Source organism: Lemur catta, chromosome 1 (assembly GCF_020740605.2).
Source record: "Lemur catta isolate mLemCat1 chromosome 1, mLemCat1.pri, whole genome shotgun sequence".
Classification (NCBI taxonomy): Eukaryota; Metazoa; Chordata; class Mammalia; order Primates; family Lemuridae; genus Lemur; species Lemur catta.
Window position 1 is genome coordinate 120617291 of NC_059128.1, and position 18765 is coordinate 120636055.

General features: G+C 60.0%; 2 protein-coding genes across 2 annotated transcripts; both read left to right on the forward strand.

The window, feature by feature from the left end:
* The first annotated feature begins 8 nt into the window (after nt 1-8).
* On the forward strand, nt 9-11837 carry PIK3R2 (phosphoinositide-3-kinase regulatory subunit 2). Its single transcript, XM_045553769.1, has 16 exons — nt 9-117; nt 1750-2488; nt 5135-5227; nt 5536-5586; nt 5677-5808; nt 5898-6108; nt 6634-6719; nt 6875-6983; nt 7077-7175; nt 7331-7511; nt 7616-7741; nt 8704-8846; nt 9126-9302; nt 10168-10239; nt 10412-10582; nt 10753-11837. The coding sequence occupies exons 2-16, from the start codon at nt 2167-2169 to the stop codon at nt 10958-10960; spliced, it is 2181 nt and encodes a 726-aa protein (XP_045409725.1). The 5' UTR covers nt 9-117; nt 1750-2166; the 3' UTR covers nt 10961-11837.
* Nucleotides 11672-17511, forward strand: IFI30 (IFI30 lysosomal thiol reductase). Its single transcript, XM_045553779.1, has 8 exons — nt 11672-11781; nt 14143-14281; nt 15285-15467; nt 15553-15627; nt 15854-15946; nt 16756-16908; nt 17095-17148; nt 17233-17511. Exons 2-8 carry the CDS (start codon nt 14177-14179, stop codon nt 17293-17295), a joined length of 726 nt encoding a protein of 241 aa, XP_045409735.1. The 5' UTR covers nt 11672-11781; nt 14143-14176; the 3' UTR covers nt 17296-17511.
* The last annotated feature ends 1254 nt before the right edge of the window (nt 17512-18765 follow it).

Here is an 18765-nt window from a genome sequence, read left to right on the forward strand (position 1 = left end):
AGAGTGGTGGCGGCGGTGGAGGCGGGGATTCCGCGGCTGCGGCGACGGCTGCCGCTGTGGAGCCACTGGGCGGGCTCGGCTCAGCGTGACGGTGGCCGCGGCGGCGGCCGCGACCAGGTGAGTCCAGACTGGCCGTCGCGGGAAGAGGGGCGGCGGCGCGCGTGAGTGCGGGGGTGCGGCCCGGGTGGAAAGCAGAGCGCGAGCGCCAGGGTGCACCGGGCCCGCGGGATCGGGGGGCCTCGGGGAGAGAGGCCGCGGGCCCCGCTGGACAGCGGCGCAGCCTGTCCGGGGCGGTCGGGGCAGAGGGGGGGCCCCCGCGGTAGTACGGGTCTGGGGCCGCGACCGCGCATGCAGGCAGGCCCTGCCCGGAGTGCGGCGTTGATCAGCAATGAGGGGCGCCCAGGTACTGCGTGGGGCATAATGGGGTGCAGGAGGGTCGGGGGTCGACCCCACTTCCGGTCCCCTGGCTGGACTGCCGGGTCCACGCAGGCCCGAGTGCGCGTCTGCGTGAGCGCGCAGGCCCTGCCTTCACCCGCGGAGCCCCTCGCCAGGCCTGCCCCGCCCCCCGCGCCCCCCCTGCATTCGGGGAGCGCCGATGCCTAGGCGCGCACACTGGGGCGTGTGCAAACGTGTGCGCACTGGGAGCGGGGGCGGCCAGGCAGGCAGATCCAGGCGGTTGGTTTCCTGGACAGCCCCTCTCCGGGCCTCAGTTTCCCCACCGGAGAGTGGGTACGTTGGCGGCACCTGGGAATATGGAGCCCCTGCTCCCTGCTTGGACACCTTACTGGAGCCGGGAATGAAGTCCAGAATGAAGTCTCCCCCTGGCACTCGAGGCCCTTTGGAGGTGGTGTGTTTCCTATAGCCACCCTGAGCTCTTGGCAAGCAACTTCCGCTGGGCAGCGCACCTGCCTATCCTCTGTGATGACCCACTCTCTAGAAAAGCACACCCCACCCCAGCCGCCTCCCTCGTGGGAGGCCTGAACCTGCAGGGTTGAGCTGGGAAGGTGTCTGTGCCCGTCTCTGCCTCCCCAGGCTGGGGCTGCTACACCTGCCTTCCCCTCTTCCCATCCATCTTCTCTGGGCTCCCTGTCCTACCCTGGGGCTAAGGTCCCCTGTGGCTCTTCCCATCTCCTTCTCCCTCCACGTTTTGCATCTACTGTGAGTCCCAGACTGAGCCAGGCTGGGGATACCAACACCTACCCCAGCCAACCCCCTGGTTCCCCACCACCACCTACCTGCAGAGCTAGAGGACCATTTTCTTGTGCTGGGGCCTCTCCCTGGACCTCCTTCCCTACCCTCGCTCAGCTGGCCTGACCCCTCCACAGGGCTCTCAAAGTACCCTAAAGTGTCCCTCATTGTGACCTCCCCACTCTATCTGGCTATGGGGCTGCTGCCTTGGAGTTGGGTGGATCTGGGTTTAAGTGCTGGCTTTCTCCAGGCCCACTGAGTGGCCCTACAAAGACCACCCTGAGCTTCAGTTTCCCCATCTCTAACACGGGTGATGAAGAGCTTACTTACTGAGCATGTCCAGGGCAGGTTCTTGGGAGCTCTGCTCCCAACAACCCTAACGGAGGGCTGTTAGTGCACCCATTTTACAGATGGGGAAACTGAGGCCCGGGAGGGCAGGGACTGGCCCAAAGGTCACTCAGCAATTCAGGGAATTCAAAACCTGGATTTGGGCCCCTCTCTGTGTTGGTGGTGGGAGGAGTCGGCCCGTCTGATGCTGCCCTATCCCTCTCTCCTCCCTAGGTCAGCGTCCTCGGCCAGTGAGCATGGTGGCAGCCTGCACCCTCGGCTCCCTCGTCTGGCGCAGCCAGAAGAGCCGCCAGCCTAGGGTGCCAATGGCTCCCCACGTGAGGGAGTGAGCGGCCTGCCCCACCCCACCCACTGATGGGGGACATAGTGGCCCAGTGACTGAGAGTGCGCCACCAACCACCTCCCACCAGGTGACGAATGGTGGACAGAGTGACCAGTGGCCCCTGCCAGGGTCGTGGAATGATGGGAAGTGAGGCATGAGCGGCCCTCGTGGTCGCCTGTGACTGTTGGAAATAGAGGTCCCAGTGCCCCAGGCCAAGCCAGTGGACCCTCCTGGCCACCACCCTGGCTGATGGGACCAGTGGGGCCCCAAGAAGCCGTGTGACCATCCAGACCCCATCCCACCCAGCCATGGCGGGCGCTGAGGGCTTCCAGTACCGGGCACTGTACCCGTTCCGCCGGGAGCGGCCGGAGGACCTGGAGCTGCTGCCGGGCGACGTGCTGGTGGTGAGCCGGGCAGCCCTGCAGGCGCTAGGCGTGGCAGAGGGTGGCGAGCGCTGCCCGCAGACCGTGGGCTGGATGCCCGGCCTCAACGAGCGCACACGGCAGCGAGGTGACTTCCCTGGTACCTACGTGGAGTTCCTAGGGCCTGTGGCCCTGGCCTGGCCTGGCCCTCGCCCACGGGGCCCCCGTCCACTGCCTGCCAGGCCACGCGATGGGCCCCCTGAGCCAGGTGAGCAGCAAGCAGGGGCCCTGGAAAGGGGGTGGTCCTCTCAGACCCTTGGTGTCCTTGTCTTTACAGTGAGCCACTGGGACCTGTCCCAGGAGAGGGAGAGTAAGGACATTTGGTCATTTGACAAGTGTTGACCTCACTATTGTCCAGTGCTGTGCTCAGCAGTGGACACAAGGCCTGGCCCTGCCCTCATGGGCTTCTGGTTCAAGAAGTGACGAGTGCGTGATTAGGTGGTAACAGATGCAATGAGGAAGGAGCGTGGCATGGCAAGAGCTGAGGGTGGAGTGCCCAGGACGTGGGCACAGGGCAAAGGCTGAGAGGTGGGAATGCAATGGCAGGCTCAGGGAACAGGGGAAGGAAATAAGGGCCGGGCCTCAGGGACTTGGTGGGGTGAGTTCTGAAGACAATGGAGAGTGTTCAGTAGGATTCAGAGGCTCAAGCTAGCTTCATCCTGCATTTTGCAGATAGGGTTCCTCAAAGAACCCCCTCTATTACCCTGATTTCACCTGGTTTCCAGAATGATGGAGCCATAAAGCCCAAAGAGGGAGGATGCTCAGTGAAAGCCATGCAGCACTGTGGGGTGTGAGGACCCCATGTCCCTTCCCTAAGGACCCCTGCCCATCCGCACTTCCCAGGGCATGCTGGAAGTGGAGAATCGGGGCACCGAGTATGTGCTAGAATTGCTGAATGCTAGGCAGGGGGTGTGGGTTCCATCTGGGGAAACTGAGGCTTGAGTTGGGAGGAGGCTGAGGGCCCAGCACGGCCTGGTCCGACCCTCTCAAGTGCAGACTGGGAGACCAAAGCGCAAGGGGGCCGAACAACTCACTCGGGGTCAGCCACCCAGTGAGGCCAGGGCCCTGGGAGGTGCCAGGCCTGCTTTGTGCCAGAGGACACTGCCCAAAGAAGGTCAGGCCAGAGTCCCACAGCATGGGGCGGAATGTGGGACACCAAGGTGGTGTGGGGCTGCCTCGGGCCTCGCAGCATCTGGTGTCTCCAGGGCCCGGGCCTGCGTCCCGCCTCGGCCTGGAGGAGCAGGAGGCGGCCCCATCCGGGCTCCCAGCCAGAATCTGCCTCTCCCCCTGGTAACAGCCACCTGCCTCGTCTGTCTGGCCCCACGTGGGGCGGCTGCCCAGCCCCACCCTCCAAATCTTGCAGGGGTATGTGACCTCAGCCAGAGCCCGGCCTCTCCAAGCCTCAGTTTCCTCATCTGCAGACAGCAGGGTTGGTCCCTTGCCACCTTAGGCCCTGCAGCTCTGCGTGCTGGGACCACCCAGTGTGCTGAGTGGGGAGCTGAGGGCGGAGCCCGACATCGCCTGGCCTCCACTGGCTGTGCACCCACAGGGAGGTTGTTCCCTCTCGGAGCCACAGTTCCTCATCTGTAAAATGGGGGTGATGCCTGTTCCCACAGGCCTTCCCTCCCCATTTTGCAAACCAATCACAGGCGAGTTTCAGGGTTGAATTTCCAGATCACATGGCCAGAGTGCCACCCACCTCCTCTCCCCTTGTTCTTTTTCATTTTTTTGGCATTTTTGGTGCAGCTGGGCCTTTCTCCAGCTCCAGCCACCACCTGGCCCATCACTCAGGGAGGCCCCACAGGCCCTGGCTTGCCCCTGCCGTGTGCCAGGGCGTCCTTGCCGAGGGCTAGAGTCGCATCAAATGGTGGCGGCAGGCAGAGCTTGGCTGCTACAGGGCCACCTGCACACAATGGGCCTTGTGGAGCTGGAAAGGAGGGGCTAGGAGGGAGCTGGGCCCAGGATGCCTCTGGCGCCCACTGTGCGGTTTCCGTGTTTTTAAAAGAGGGAAGAACTATTTTTTAGAAGCAAAATGACTTAGACAATGGGGAAAGGTCCTTGTAATAAACCATTCAGATGCAGACAAGGATGTTTTCCTTGTATCCCTTTTCAACCACTTTTTTGTTTGCATCAAGAAGGGAGTGATGATGCAATCAGCCCATTTTTCAGCTGAAGAAACTGAGGCCCAGAGAGGGCGGGTCCTGTGCCCGAGGTTGCACAGCAGGCTGTATGGTGGAGCCCAAAACCTGCTGTGTGAGTTTCAGTGGCTGCCGTAAGGAACTACCACAAACCGGGTGGCTTCAAACAAGAGAAATGTTTTCTGTCCTGTTTCTGGAGGCCAAAGGCCCCAAATTGGGACCATGCTGCCTCTGAAAGCACCAGGGGAGAGACTCTCCTCACTCCTTCCATCTTCTGGCGTCTCTAGGCAGCCCTCAGCTGGTAGGCAGATTATTCCAGTCTCTGTTTCTGGCTCTCTTCTTAAAAAGACACCAGTCATTGGATTTGGGGCCCACTCCAGAACCAGGATGACCTCTTCTGGAGATCCTTACTTTACTCTCATCTGCAAAAGCCGTCTTTCCAGAAGGTCCCGGTCACAGGTTGGGACTTGAACGTATCATTTGGAGGTGCACTGTTCAGCCCGCTACACCTGGTCCCTGAAGTTGTGCGAACTCCTGGTACTTCAACCCAGAAAATTGTTTCCCATCAATTCGGCCCTCCCGGCCCTTCCAGCTCAGGCCTTTTGGCCTCATGAGCTGGGCCCTGCCTCAAGCCACCCAAGCTGAGGTCCAGCTGGCAAAGAGAGGAGCTGGGATCCTTCTAGAGACCCCACCAATATGCTGTCCCCTCCTGCCAGGCCTTGCACTCCCCGACCTGCCGGAGCAGTTCTCCCCTCCTGATGTGGCACCCCCTCTTCTGGTGAAGCTCGTGGAGGCCACTGAGCGGACAGGTTAGCCTCAGCCTGGTGGCAACTCCTGCATTCTACTTGCTTACCTCTAGGGACAGGCGATTCATCCCCTCACAGGGTTGCATGGGAGGAGGCTGAGGGTGGATGCGCTGGGCCTCCAGGTTGAATAGGGTAGGGCAAGGAGTGACACCTAGGGGAGATGGGAAGGTGGACAGGACCAGGTCACTGCATGTGCTGTTCTCCTATCTCTTCGGAAGTGAGACTGCAGGGGGCTTGCGTAGCCAGCCCAGGCCTCATGGGATCGGGGCAGGATTTGAGAGCCAGCTCACCTGTCCCCACTTATCCCCCAGGACTGGACAGCGAATCTTACTACAGGCTGGAGCTGCCCGCCCCGCGCACAGGTTAGGGGAAGCCTCAGGGGGAAGGGGTGGGGGAGAAGCCGGCAGGGGCCGCAGTATAAGTCCGTGGGACCTGTTCCCCTGCACCCTCAGACTGGTCCCTGAGCGACATGGATCAGTGGGACGCGACAGCCCTGGCAGACGGCATTAAGGGCTTCCTGCTGGCGCTGCCCGCACCCCTCGTGACACCCGAGGCCTCGGCCGAGGCGCGCCGGGCCCTGCGGGGTGAGCCTGGTGGGCAGCCCAGGTTGGGGAGGGGGCTGCGGCGGGTGGGCGGCGCCGCCTGGGCTCACTGCCCCGCCGTCTGTCCGCAGAGGCCGCGGGGCCCCTGGGGCCGCTGCTGGAGCCCCCGACGCTGCCGCTGCACCGCGCCCTCACGCTGCGCTTCCTGCTGCAGCACCTGGGCCGCGTGGCCCGCCGCGCCCCTGCCTTGGGTCCCGCAGTGCGGGCGCTGGGCGCCACCTTCGGGCCGCTGCTGCTACGCGCGCCACCGGCCTCGCCGCCCCCGGGGGGCGCATCGGACGGGTGAGGAGCGGGGCCTTGCCTGGGAGCGGAAGGGCGGGGCTGAGCGGGCGCGAGAGGGGCGGGGTTTTCGAGTGGGCGGGGCCGAGCCAGCACGGGAAGGGGCGCGGTTTAGGGTGGGCAGGGCTTGCTGAGAGTGGGCGAGGCCTGGACCATAAGAAGGGTGTGGACGTGGCCGAGGGCGGGACAGAACCGCGCGCCTGTGATGGAGAGGAAGAGAGAAGGGGAGGGGACCTGGACTCCGGAGTCTGGGGACATAGGGTAGGCATGTGGGTGAGGCCTGCACCTTCGCTTCTGCTTACCCTACTTCAGGTGCACTCCATAAAGGTATGAGCATTTATGGAGCACTTACTGTATATCCCTACACAGGAGTTGGCCTCTCACACCTACCTGTATCACCTTTCCCTCTTCCCTGCACATCCCTTCACGTGTACACGCCCCTAGGTGTGCAAGCATGTGCAGAATTGTGTGCACCCGCGTGGGCAGACAGGTCCTACCCAGTCTTCACCACAGTCCCCTTCCCCCCAGGAGTGAGCCCAACCCTGACTTCCCGGCACTGCTGGTGGAGAAGCTGCTTCGGGAACATTTGGAAGAGCAGGAAGTTGCGCCCCCAGGTGACACCCCTTTGTAGAGTCATCATTTGTTATTGCTAGGGGTCCATGAATGCTGATTCCAGGGCCCTGCTGGTGTCAGTAGGCCCGGTTGCAATGGGGGGGCAGCCACAGTATACAGTCGGTGATCGAGATGCATTTATTTTTCTGTTCCCCAGCGCTGCCGCCTAAACCCTCCAAGACAAAGCTGGCCCCCGCAGGCCTAGCCAATGGTGGGAGCCCACCCGCCTTACAAGACGCTGAGTGGTACTGGGGGGACATCTCCAGGTAGGGTTGTGGTGTGGGGCCAAGGACCGAGGAGGTGCCATGTGGTGGGCAGGGTCTCCAGGTGGGCACCCGCAATCCTGAGCGTCCCCACAGGGAGGAGGTGAATGAGAAACTTCGGGACACGCCTGATGGCACCTTTCTTGTCCGAGACGCATCCAGCAAGATCCAAGGGGAGTACACGCTGACCCTCAGGTGGGGGCCTGGCCCTTCAGGGATGACTGGGGGTCAGAGGTCACAGAGACCAGGCGCTCAGATGGGGTGGGAGGTGGACAGTGTCAGGGCCAGTGGACTGGGGTCAGGTTTGGGGTCCTTCTGGGTGCCAAGACCCTCTCTGCTCCCCCCACCAGGAAAGGCGGGAACAATAAGCTGATAAAGGTCTTCCACCGCGACGGGCACTATGGCTTCTCGGAGCCACTCACCTTCTGCTCTGTCGTGGACCTCATCAACCACTACCGCCACGAGTCGCTGGCCCAGTATAATGCCAAGCTGGACACGCGGCTCCTCTACCCAGTTTCCAAGTACCAGCAGGTCTGTGGCAGGGTGGGTGCCGGGGAGGCTAGCGCCTGGGCCTTAGTTTCCCAGGTAGGCCCGACAAGGCCACACAGCTCCCTGATCCCACCGGGCGTCCCCAGGACCAGATCGTCAAGGAGGACAGCGTGGAGGCGGTGGGCGCCCAGCTCAAAGTCTACCACCAGCAATACCAGGACAAGAGCCGAGAGTACGACCAGCTCTATGAGGAGTACACACGTACCTCCCAGGTACCCCGGGCCCCCCACACAGGGAAACTGAGGCACAGAGGGACAGTGGCAAGGCTGGGAGCACAACAGCCAATCTCTGGGGCCACAAGGATGGACGTACAGTTCCAGGTCACAGAGCAGGCACTTGGCACCAGGAGCTGTTCTAAAATAAGTGTATGTGGTTTTAAAATGACACAGGAAACCAGACCCGGGGGCGGGGAGGGGGGTGGGCATCTCAGGTGAGCCTCTATCTCAGTCTGAGCCTCGGTTTCCCCTTCTATAAAATGGAGCCATGGATCTCGACTCCTTTATCTGGACTCCTTTGGTCAGAACATTATTCGAATTAGTGATCATAACCTAGGAGTTGGTTACGGGAAATGGCAGCATTTTCTAAAACAGGAAGGTTTGTCACGCAGGGACTGTGTTAATGAGCTGCTTCTCCAAGTAGAGAGGGGACAGATTCAGACTGAACATCCTATCTCTGGCCAGGAGCTGCTCAGTCCTTCTGTAGTCCCCAAGGGTATGCTTCCTGTCCCCTTTTTCCTGATGGGTTAGCTGAGGCTCTCAGTGGCCGAGATACCTGTTCAGGATTGGTTAGGAACATGGTGACTTCAGAAGTGACTTAGGTCACCTGAGCCTCAATTTCCATGATAACAGTTCTTTGTGGGGGACTCCTGGGAGGTCCTGTGGGAAGTACTTATGAACATGGCGACTGGGTTTATCATTAATCCTCGGCAACATCAACAGGTCCCGGTGTTTGGAGGTACCCATGGGAAGATGTAAAGGAGGAGGAAATTTGGGGAGTAGGATTTTGAAGGCTGAATAGGAGTTCATTTGATGCAGCAGGAGTTAGAAGAATGACACTCCCAGTAGAGGGAACAGCTTGAACAAAGTCTCAACATCAGAGTTGGGATCTGCCTTCGCCCCTCAGGAGGGACTTTTGGGGAGTGCCAGGAGGTGCTAAGATGCACTCCCTTCTCCAGGAGCTACAGATGAAGCGCACAGCAATTGAGGCCTTCAACGAGACCATCAAGATCTTCGAAGAGCAGGGAGAGACGCAGGAGAAGTGCAGCAAGGAATATCTAGAGCGCTTCCGGCGTGAGGGCAACGAGAAGGAGATGCAGAGGTGAGTCCGCTCGTCTGCCCTGCCCACCCCGCCATGACCTGGCGCAATGCAGGCAGGGAAAGGGAAGAAATGGAGGGAGACAGCCAATGTTCCATCAAGGGGGGAAGGGTGGTCAGTTGTAGTGGGCTTTGAAGGATGAATAGGAGTTCGCCAGAAAGACAAACCAGAGGAAATAGCATGTATACAGGCTTAGAGACTGGAAGTACACAGTCTGGTACCAAGTAGGTCCCCAAGAAAACCCCGGAGCCATCTGAGGCCTCTGAGCCATCCCTCCCACAGGATCCTGCTGAACTCAGAGCGGCTCAAGTCTCGCATCGCGGAGATCCATGAGAGCCGCACAAAGCTAGAGCAGCAGCTGCGGGCGCAGGCCTCGGACAACCGGGAGATCGACAAGCGCATGAACAGCCTCAAGCCAGACCTCATGCAGCTGCGCAAGATCCGAGACCAGTACCTCGTGTGAGTGGCCGGCTCTGTACCCGCCCGTCCCCGTTAGCACTGGGGTGCTCCGAGATCTCTGCGAGCATCTTGCTCGCTCTGTCTCTGCCAGGTGGCCCTGCCTGCCCCGCCCCCCAGACCCCTCATCTGCCCATGAGCCCTTTTGCTGTCAGTTGGGCCTGGAATTCTTGTCCCTCCTGGGCCCCTGGGAAGGGCTCCCCATGGGTCAGCCTCAACTTCGCCAGACATCTGGGAAATGGGGATGCCGCTCCCACGGGGTTGGGTTGAGTGCCTTCAGTATACACGCCTGCTGTGTAGGCTGGCATGTGGGGTGGCTATGGCAGCCTCGGCCTGGGTTCCAATCCTGCCTCTGCCCGCCGGCCTTCTGCGGGCGGTAGCAAGGGGCCTCCCACCCCCGCCTGCCGCCTGAGCCTCAGCCCCGCATGTGCGCTTGCCGCCTGCTGGGCTGTGCTGAGCACCGTGTCTGTATTGGCTCCTTCAGTCCCTTCTAAGTCTTGTAAAGTTTGTCCTTTACAGCTGGGGAAACTGAGGCATGGAACAGACAGCTGCCCTGTGCAAAAGCCAACAGGGCCGTGCAGCCCACAGGACTGGGCCTCCGGTGACACTAAGGCCTTGCCAGGGCTGGCGCATTGGGGGCGGGGGGGCGGTCCTTAAGTGTTAACAGAGGCAGAAAACTGGGGGGCAGGGCGGGGTTCCCTGGCACAGAGTGGGAAGCCAGCCTGGGTTCACACTGCCCTAGGTCAGGTCAAGGTTGCCCCCTTGTGGCAACCAAAGGTATCGTGCCCAGAGCATGCACTCCTAGGTCAGCCCCTGCCTCCCCCCATGGGCTGGGTGGGTGCGATCCCACCTTTCCTCTCCCCCTCAGGTGGCTCACCCAGAAAGGCGCCCGGCAGAAGAAAATCAACGAGTGGTTGGGGATCAAAAACGAGACTGAGGAGTGAGTTACCGCCTTGAGGGAGGCAGGGAGGGCTTCCCAGACGAGGGGGCCATTTTGGGTGGGTTTTGAAGAACGCGTAGGAGTTTGCCACAGAGGAAGCGTTGTCCAGGCAGTTGGGGGGGTGTGGGGGAGCCACTGATGCTGGCAGTGAGTGACCAAGCTCTCCCCACAGCCAGTACGCGCTGATGGAGGATGAGGACGATCTCCCCCACCATGAGGAGCGCACGTGGTACGTGGGCAAGATCAACCGCACGCAGGCTGAGGAAATGCTGAGCGGCAAGCGGGACGGCACCTTCCTCATCCGGGAGAGCAGCCAGCGCGGCTGTTACGCTTGCTCCGTGGTGTGAGTGCCCGGAGGCTGGGTGGGGGACGGGGGGATCCCCACATTCCTTCCAGAGCTCTCTGTAGCACCCACCATGCGCCAGGCCCCCCGCGGCTGCCAGGGCGAGGAGGGACCGGCTGGGCAGGCAAGTAGGGAGGGGCCACCTGACCTGCCCTCTCGTCGGCCCCCAGGGTGGACGGTGACACCAAGCACTGCGTCATCTACCGCACGGCCACTGGCTTCGGCTTCGCGGAGCCCTACAACCTGTACGGGTCCCTGAAGGAGCTGGTGCTGCACTACCAGCACGCGTCGCTTGTGCAGCACAACGACGCGCTTGCAGTCACCCTTGCGCACCCGGTGCGCGCCCCGGGCCCGGGCCCGCCGCCTGCTGCCCGCTGAGCGCCGCCTGGGACCCGCCTAGCAGAGCCACCCCGGGCCACAGGACAGACCGGCTGCGCCCGGGGGCTTCCAGCTCCCTGGCTCTCCTTCGGGTTCTCAGCGCAACTGTCTCCCCATGCCTCTCCCCAAGTCTCTCCCCCTGTCGCTCTGTCTCCAGCTGTCTGTCTCCATGTGTGGGGTCCTGCCTGTCCCCCTTCTCCCTGGGCACTGCCCTCACCGTGCCCCAGCCACTCAACCCTCTGCCCTGCCCGCGACAGGTCTCCTGGGTCCAGGGAGCCCCTCCTGGCTGCACCTGCCATGTTTACAGAGGCCCCCGGGCTGCGCGGCCCCAGCCTGGGCGGCCCGATTTTTAAGCCATAGACCTGGGGTCAGGGCAGGAAGGAACTTCCCCCCACTGCTTCCAAGAACCTTGGCCGTGACATTCGGGGCTGGGCGGGACCTGCCCCCACGGACCCCAACTTCCCCTCCAAACCCAGAAGTGAAACCTGCTGCCGACTTATCCCCACGATGGGGCCGCGACAATAAGTTCCCCTGCCCCGCAAAAAAATAATTAAAAATAAAGTCGTGAGCCCGCCCCAGCCCCCCCACAACCGCGGCCCCCAGTGCTGGCGCCGCCTTAGTGGCTGAGATGCGATGCTGCCCACGCGTTTCCAGTGGGTGCAGATTCAGGGCTTCTCAATCATATTGGGTTTTGATTTCATTTTTCCTTGACTGCAAAACCCTCTTTTCTCTTCTCTTTTGGGACAAGAGCCCTGGTTTTCTACACTGCCCTTGGCCACCACACTGCCTGCCCGGCTCGACCGGGAGGCAGGTTTTGTACGGTACGTTGTTACAGATATAAAACCTCAAACACGGTGGACGGTTCTGTCGTCAGTGACTGGGCTTCAGTGTGACCTCTGTGGGCTGGGGGCCCTAGCGTTTTCGGGGTCACAGCAGGCCAGGCCTGGGGTTTAACTCCAGGCTGCGTGTGAGGCCCAAGAGCTCCTTCCCGCCGCCCCTTCAGCAGCCCAAGTCCTAGAAGTGGAGGGACCTGCCTAAGGTCCGGCAGCAGACAGATTTGAGCTCTGACCTCCTGCCCTGAACTCTGGCCTGCTCAGGGAACCCTGGGCCAGACCTGACTCCTTGAGGGGTTCCTGGGCCCCCCCACTCCTGCCAGGTTTGAATCCTGTTGCAGCCACCAGCAGTGACCTTGGGAAAGTCACCTACTCTGTGATCGCAGCTTCCTCATTCATCGCCACATGACATCAATAGTCACACGGTTGATGATAACCCCCTATGCCACCCAGAAGGGTCTGGCCTCCTATGTCCTTGATATCCCCAGAGGGCCAGCATCTCCACCAGGGTTTGAGGCCCTCCCCAACCCCTCTTTCCACGGGGTCCCGGTGCTCAGCCCACCAGGTCCCCGGGGATGCTGCATGGGGGCTGCAGGAGTGCTGGCGCCACCCACTGCAGCTTCCTCTCAGCCCCTCCAGGCTGCCATGGGGGAGGGGGAGGGGACAACAGCCCATGTGGCATGTAGCCACGCTCAGCCACCCGCTGTGTGTGTCCTTGGCAAATTAGCCTCCCCTCTGATCAGCCATTTCCCTGTTACCAAGAGGGCTCAGTCATAGCTGCCCCTAGCCCCCACTGAATGCCTCTGAGAATTCAGTGATAAAATGGGTTTGGGGCCCAACCTGTGCCTGGCACAAAAGCAGGACAGCAATCAATTGTGAGGTTACATTTCTCATTTCTTCCAACAGGGCTGGTGCTTAGTAGCCACTGGAAAAATTGTAGCAGTTATATTTATTGTTATGCCTCCAGTGGGCCCCACAAGTTGTGATGGGGAGACTTTGAGAAGGAAAAGGGCTTCGTGAAGGGCTTGGCCATCTGAGGGACAGGGTGGCGGTTCATCCAGCCACTGGCACTGCAGGGGAGCCCTGGCTCCCAACCCTGTTGCCACGTGTGTGGACACGTCCTAGGTGGGCCCCCCCAGAACTGGGGGGGGCACAAGCTGCAGAGCTGGGGGCTCAGCTCTGTCTCCCAGCCAGGTTTGGGGCATTTCCTTCGTGGGATCCAGTCCCGAGTCCTGCCCTGCATGTGAGACCGGCAGAGTCTGGACTTCTTGCTGTTCCTCCAACACCCCCAGCCTCCACCCAGCCCTTTCGGGAGCTGCCTTCACTGCCAGGCTGCTGCCTGTGTGGGCACCTCCCGGGCCCCCAACACCCAGCCTGGGGAACTGTCCTCCTGCCTCTGAGCCCTCTGTGGTGGCTGTAACTCCCAACCTCACTGTTCTGCCCATTATTCAGAAGGGGAGACTGAGGCCCCATCTCTTGAGGACCCCAGCAGAGTCCAGAGTCAAACTGGGGGCCAAGCTGACTCCAGGCAGATTGTCCCACACGGCCACCCCCGTGTCCCCTCTTGTGGTTGGCACAGGCTCCCTTCTCTCCCCGCAAAGGAGTGCTCTGAGGTCAGTGCGGCCCTGCTCCCCCGAGCCTCGGACCCTGGAGAGAAGGAACATGGCTCTCCTCTCCCCAGCCCCATGCCAGGGTAGGGCCCCAGAGAAGTGAGGCTGCCTTCCTGGGCCAGCTTCTGCTTTTCGGCCCAGCTGTGGCCAAGCCTGAGTCAGCCCCATGGGACGGGAGATGGGTCGGGAGCACCAGGGGTGGGGAGGCTGAGGGGGAGGGGGCAAGGGCAGGTCCTGTGCTCCCAGGCCAGGTGAGATGTAGAGGCCCCTTGCCCAGTCCTGCCTACTTGCAGGCATAGCATCGCCCCCATAGAGCGCCGGCTCCACCCCAGAGAGCGTCCCCAAGGCTAGGGACCAGGGCCAGGAGTACCATAGGCGCCCCCAGAGGGTCCTGGGCACGTGGAGATGCCCCCATTTCTCCCGGCCTCCCTGCAGGCTGGCTCTGAGGGCACCACCTCCCCTACCCTGGTTGCCCAGAGCCTCATGTGACCGGCAGGGCTAACTGCCAGGAACACAAAGGGGCATGGAGGGCACCTGGACGGCCTCATGACTTGGGCCCAGCACCTGCCAGGGCTCGGGTTGGAAAGGGAGATGCAGAGAGGAAAGCTGAGGTCCCACGGACGGACGCCAGGTCCCCCAGGGACGCTGGCCAGGGCCCTGGGGGCGTGGCCGCGGGGAGGTGGGCCCGCCTTGGGGGCCGGGCCACCGCTCGGTTAAAGGCGGCTCATTCTCCCAGCAGCCACTCCCACAGCCACACCTCTGACCCCACCGAGATGGCCCTGTCACCACTCCTGCTGCTCCTGCCCCTGCTGCTGCAGCTGGCGGACTCCGCGGCCGCGAGGGTGTTACTTGTGGACCAGACGACGGGCTCCTGCAAGGTAGGGACAGCAAAGGGGCAGGAAAGTCAGAAAGGACCGGCAGCATGTTGGGGCAGGAGACTCCTCCGTGCTTCCGAGACTCCACAGGGGACAATCGGGGTCCCCCAGGGGCAGGACACTATTCTGGTACTGAAAACCCCCTTTTGTTCCCGTGACCAAGCTTTCAGCGCTCCTTAGCTTTTTCATCCCATGTCTGGGACACGCAGCTGTCCCCTGCTCGCCCCGGCGAGGGTTCACTGAGCACCCGCTGTGTACTTCTGGGACAGGGAGCTGGGGTCCCCTTGGAAGGCCAGGCGCTCGGCATGGGCGGTGGCCCCGGCTGCGGGCTCATGCCTCCCTGTGCCCTCGTCCCAGCTGGGAAGGGCTCGCTTGTTTCTGGGACGCAGCAAACACGCCCCGGAATCTGAGCAACTGGCTCTTGGCTCCAGAGACACAGCCGCCTGCCTCACTCCGCCTGCCTTGCTCTGCTGAAGCCGGAAGTCAGCATGTATTAGGCACCACCTCTATTCATTCGGAGAGGTTCACGTGGGTCCCTTGAGAGGAAGAATAAATGAGTCCACATGGGTATAGGGCCTTGCTCAGCTCAGCGTCAAGGTTCTGGGGGTGAAGTGGCAAGAAATGTGCATGCATTAGGCTCCTGTGGTATGTGCCTCTGAAAAGGCAATGACCAGGAATGTGCATTCCTTGAGCCCTTACTGTATGAAGTCCTTCTGGGAGAAGAATTTCACCTGACCTGGAGGAAAGGAAAGACTGTGCATACATTAAGTGCCTACTGTTTGCAAGTGTGTGTCATGGTCCTTTTGCTAACACACTGAGGTTTAGGAAGGTTTAGGGACACAGTAAAGCCTCAAAGTGAGGATTCCACTGGTAAGGTCTGGAAGGAGTGCAAGGTGAAGCACCTACTGTTTGCAGTTCCCTTTCTAGAAGAATACCAAGCAGGGCTCAGAGAAAGAAGGGAGCTGCCCAGGGTGGCACCTACCTCACACCTTTTCCTTCTCTGCAGATGAGTGAACTGTGCCTGCAGTCGCCTGTCAAGAAGTCCGACGCCCTGCTTGTCAATGTGACCCTCTACTATGAGGCACTTTGTAATGGCTGCCGGTACTTTTTGGTCCGAGAGCTCTTCCCAACATGGCTTTTTGTCCAAGAGATCCTCAACGTCACCCTCGTGCCCTACGGAAATGCTCAGGTGCATGGGCGCTGGGGAAACTGAGGCATGTGGGCAGGGAGGGGCACCCAGCCTGCCAGCCAGCACTCACTCTGCTGCCTTGCAGGAAAGAAACGTCAGTGGCAAGTGGGAATTCGAATGCCAGCACGGAGAGCAGGAGTGCAGGCTTAACAAGGTGGAGGTGAGAGACCCCAGAGGCCCAGGCGGGGTGCGCAGGTTTGAGAACACTGCCTGTGGTGCGCAAGGTGACCGCGAGGCTCCCAGCTCTGTCCCGACCTCGTGCCCCTCCATTTAATCATGTCACTCAGCAAATCCTTAGCGGGCACCTCCCAGAGAGTGTTGGGCTGCTCTAGGCCCCCCTCACTCCCCTCCTGTCACCCCCCACCCCCCTCACCCCCGGCGCCCAGGCCTGCCTGTTGGACAAGCTGGAGGCGGAGGTGGCCTTCCTGACTGTCGTCTGCGTGGAGGAGTTGGACGACATGGAAAAAAATCTCAGACCAGTAAGTGACGCCCTCCTTTGGCACGAGGAGGAGGACAGGGGTGGCGGGTGGCCTTCCCTGTGCCCAGGCAGACCCAGGTTCAAGTCCTGGCCCTGCCCAGCCCTGTCTGTGCAGCCCCAGGGACACAGCCTCCCCTCTGGAAGCCTCATCTCTGAATCAGGGAACACAGGTCTCCTGGGGGCAGGAGTGGATCTGGGAGGACTTCTTAGAAGAGGCATCTGTGAGCGGGGCGTGGAAGGATGACCAGGAATGTGTAGGGACACAGATGAAGGGGTGTGGACATGATAGGACAGGCCCCACCTACTTCCCTGGGGGATTGTGAAAATTAACTCCCTGAGGACTCAGTCATCTGCAACAATCATTTATTCATGCATCAAACATGTGGGCCACCTAAGAGGCCTCACTCAGAGACACCCCCAGCCCTGCAGCGTCAGACTGGGGCTGGTCAGAGAGGATACTGAGGAGACACTGGGGAAGGAGGTGGAAGGGTGTTCCTGGCAGAGGGATTGGCATGTGCGGAGGCTCTGAGGAAAGTGTGACACCATGGAGGTCTGAAGCTGGAGGTCTGGTCTTAAAGGGGACAGTGAGGGGGGCTGGGAGGCATGAACAGCTGAGCCCCTACTTTGGGCCTTCCACTGGGGCAAGTATTAAGCACCTCCTCTTTGTGGGCATCGCTGTGTCGCTGTGAAAGCCGACTGTCCCCTCTCCCCAGTGAGGAAACAGGCTGGGCTCAGGGCTGCTGGGGGGACCGTTGGGCGATAACAGGGAGGAAGCTGAGGCAACACCCCAGCCCCCCCAACCCCACCCAGTGCCTAGAGCTCTACAGCCCAGAGGTGTCACCAGATGCCATCATGGAGTGTGCAACGGGGGAGCGCGGCACAGAGCTCATGCATGCCAACGCCCAGCGGACAGACGCTCTGCAGCCACCCCATAAATACGTGCCCTGGGTCACCGTCAATGGGGTAGGAGTCCCTGCAGCCCTCAGCTTGCCCCTAGGATAGGACCAGGGTGAGGGATGTGCCCGCTGGTCTGGGAGGCAGGATGCATGGGGCACACTTGGGACCGTGTGCAGCCCTTTCTGGGCCAGGGACAGGATTCGTGTGTTGGGGGAGGTGGGATGGTGTGACCTCCCGTCTTGCATTGTGCAGAAAGTCTTAGAAGACCCTAGCCAGCTCCTGGCCGTCGTCTGCCAGCTGTACGAGGTGAGCTGGGCGGGAGCAGAGGGTCCAGCAGGTGGGGGTGGGAGTGTCCTTCCAGGACCACAACTCCTGGCTCATCCCCTGCAGGGCGAAAAGCCGGACGTCTGCAGACCCCTAGCCAGGTCGCACAGGAAGGTCTGTTTCAAGTGATGCCGCTGCCCTGGGCGGCAGCTGCTGCAGGAAGAGTGACAGCCCAGCTGCTGCCTTTCTCTCACCCCAGCCCTCAGTAGCCACCGGGCACCGCCTGGGTAACTTTGCGCATCCCAGGAAGCCCAGACGGAAAATGCTGCCCCGGGATCAAGAATCTTGCCTCACTGAGAGTGGTATTCAAATGAAACATTTAATAAACCCTTCTGCATGCTGTGATTCATTTCACAAGTCAGTGATTCAAAATAACCAACATGGCAGAATGGCGCCTTTTGTGCTGGCACATTCTGAATTCCGTCATTGCCCCCATTTGAAACCTCTCTGGAAGATTCATATATTCAAAGCCGAGTCGGGGATTGTGGAGAGAAATTTATGCTGGAAGTTGTGAGCTATGAGATCTATAAAATGGGGAGAGAAACCTAGATTGGCACAAGCACTAAATCATAACTCTAAGTACTTCGGCCCCCATTTTGCTGAATCGATCTCTTAGTGCTGAGAAGAGGTCAGTCCGGCTGCATCGCTGCACCTCACTTCAGGAGGCGGTGGCATGAGTGGGAGTGGGGGACCCCTAAGTGAGGCCTCCATATGCTGTGCGCAGTCAGGCATTTACCAAGCAGCATTTCCATGGAAATAAAAGGGAAACAGGTTAATGTTCAAACCAACTATAAACTTGGCTTTTCAATCCAGATGGCTGTCAGTCAAGAACATTCAAAAATGGGTTTGAAACATCTTTAAATGGTGGTGGGAGTGATTCAATGAATCCAATGAATCATTTGGTTTGCAGTTTGAATATCTTTGGTGATGGCATGGAGTGTTTGGTAATTTTTTTTTTTTTTGGAGACAGTCTCACTTAGTCACCCTGGGTAGAGTGCAGTGGCATCATCATAGCTCACTATAGCCTCAAACTCCTGGGTTCAAGCGATCCTCCTGCCTCAGCCTCCCGAGTAGCTGGGACTACTGGCGTGTGCCACCATGCCTGGCTAAATTTTTTAAAAATTCTTTTGTAGAGACAGGGTCTCACTATGTTGCTCAGGCTAGTCTCAAACTTCTGGCCTCAAGCCATCCTGCCACCTCAGCCTCCCAAAATCTTGGTATTACCAGAGTGAGCCACTGCACACAGCCAGGGGTGTGTATAGTTTTTAGAGAAACATAGAATTTTTCTCTCTACAACCATGCTCATTTTTATCAAAGATAATCAAAGACTAATTTGTTTGCTAAAATAAATCTAGTTTCATTAAACGTGGCTTGACTATTACTGTTTTTTTTTTTTTTAGAGGTGGGGTCTTGCTGTGTTGCCCAGGCTGGTCTCAAACTGCTGACCTCAAGCAATCTGCCTGCCTCGGCCTCTGGAGTGGCTGGGATTACAGGCACGTGTTTCCACGCCTGGCACAATTCACTTTCATTGCATGTTTTGTTCCTAGGTTGATTTTATAGTGTTACAACTTATAGTTAATAGTTTTAAAATCTTAAACA

Coding starts and splice junctions, on each gene's coding strand:
- PIK3R2 (XM_045553769.1), top strand. CDS start 2,167: ATGGCGGGCGCTGAGGGCTTCCAGTACCGGGCACTGTACCCGTTCCGC. Junction 5,587..5,676: donor GCTGCCCGCCCCGCGCACAG/GTTAGGGGAAGC, acceptor CTGCACCCTCAG/ACTGGTCCCTGAGCGACATG. Junction 9,303..10,167: donor ATCCGAGACCAGTACCTCGT/GTGAGTGGCCGG, acceptor TCTCCCCCTCAG/GTGGCTCACCCAGAAAGGCG.
- IFI30 (XM_045553779.1), top strand. CDS start 14,177: ATGGCCCTGTCACCACTCCTGCTGCTCCTGCCCCTGCTGCTGCAGCTG. Junction 15,468..15,552: donor TGCCCTACGGAAATGCTCAG/GTGCATGGGCGC, acceptor GCTGCCTTGCAG/GAAAGAAACGTCAGTGGCAA. Junction 15,947..16,755: donor TGGAAAAAAATCTCAGACCA/GTAAGTGACGCC, acceptor AACCCCACCCAG/TGCCTAGAGCTCTACAGCCC.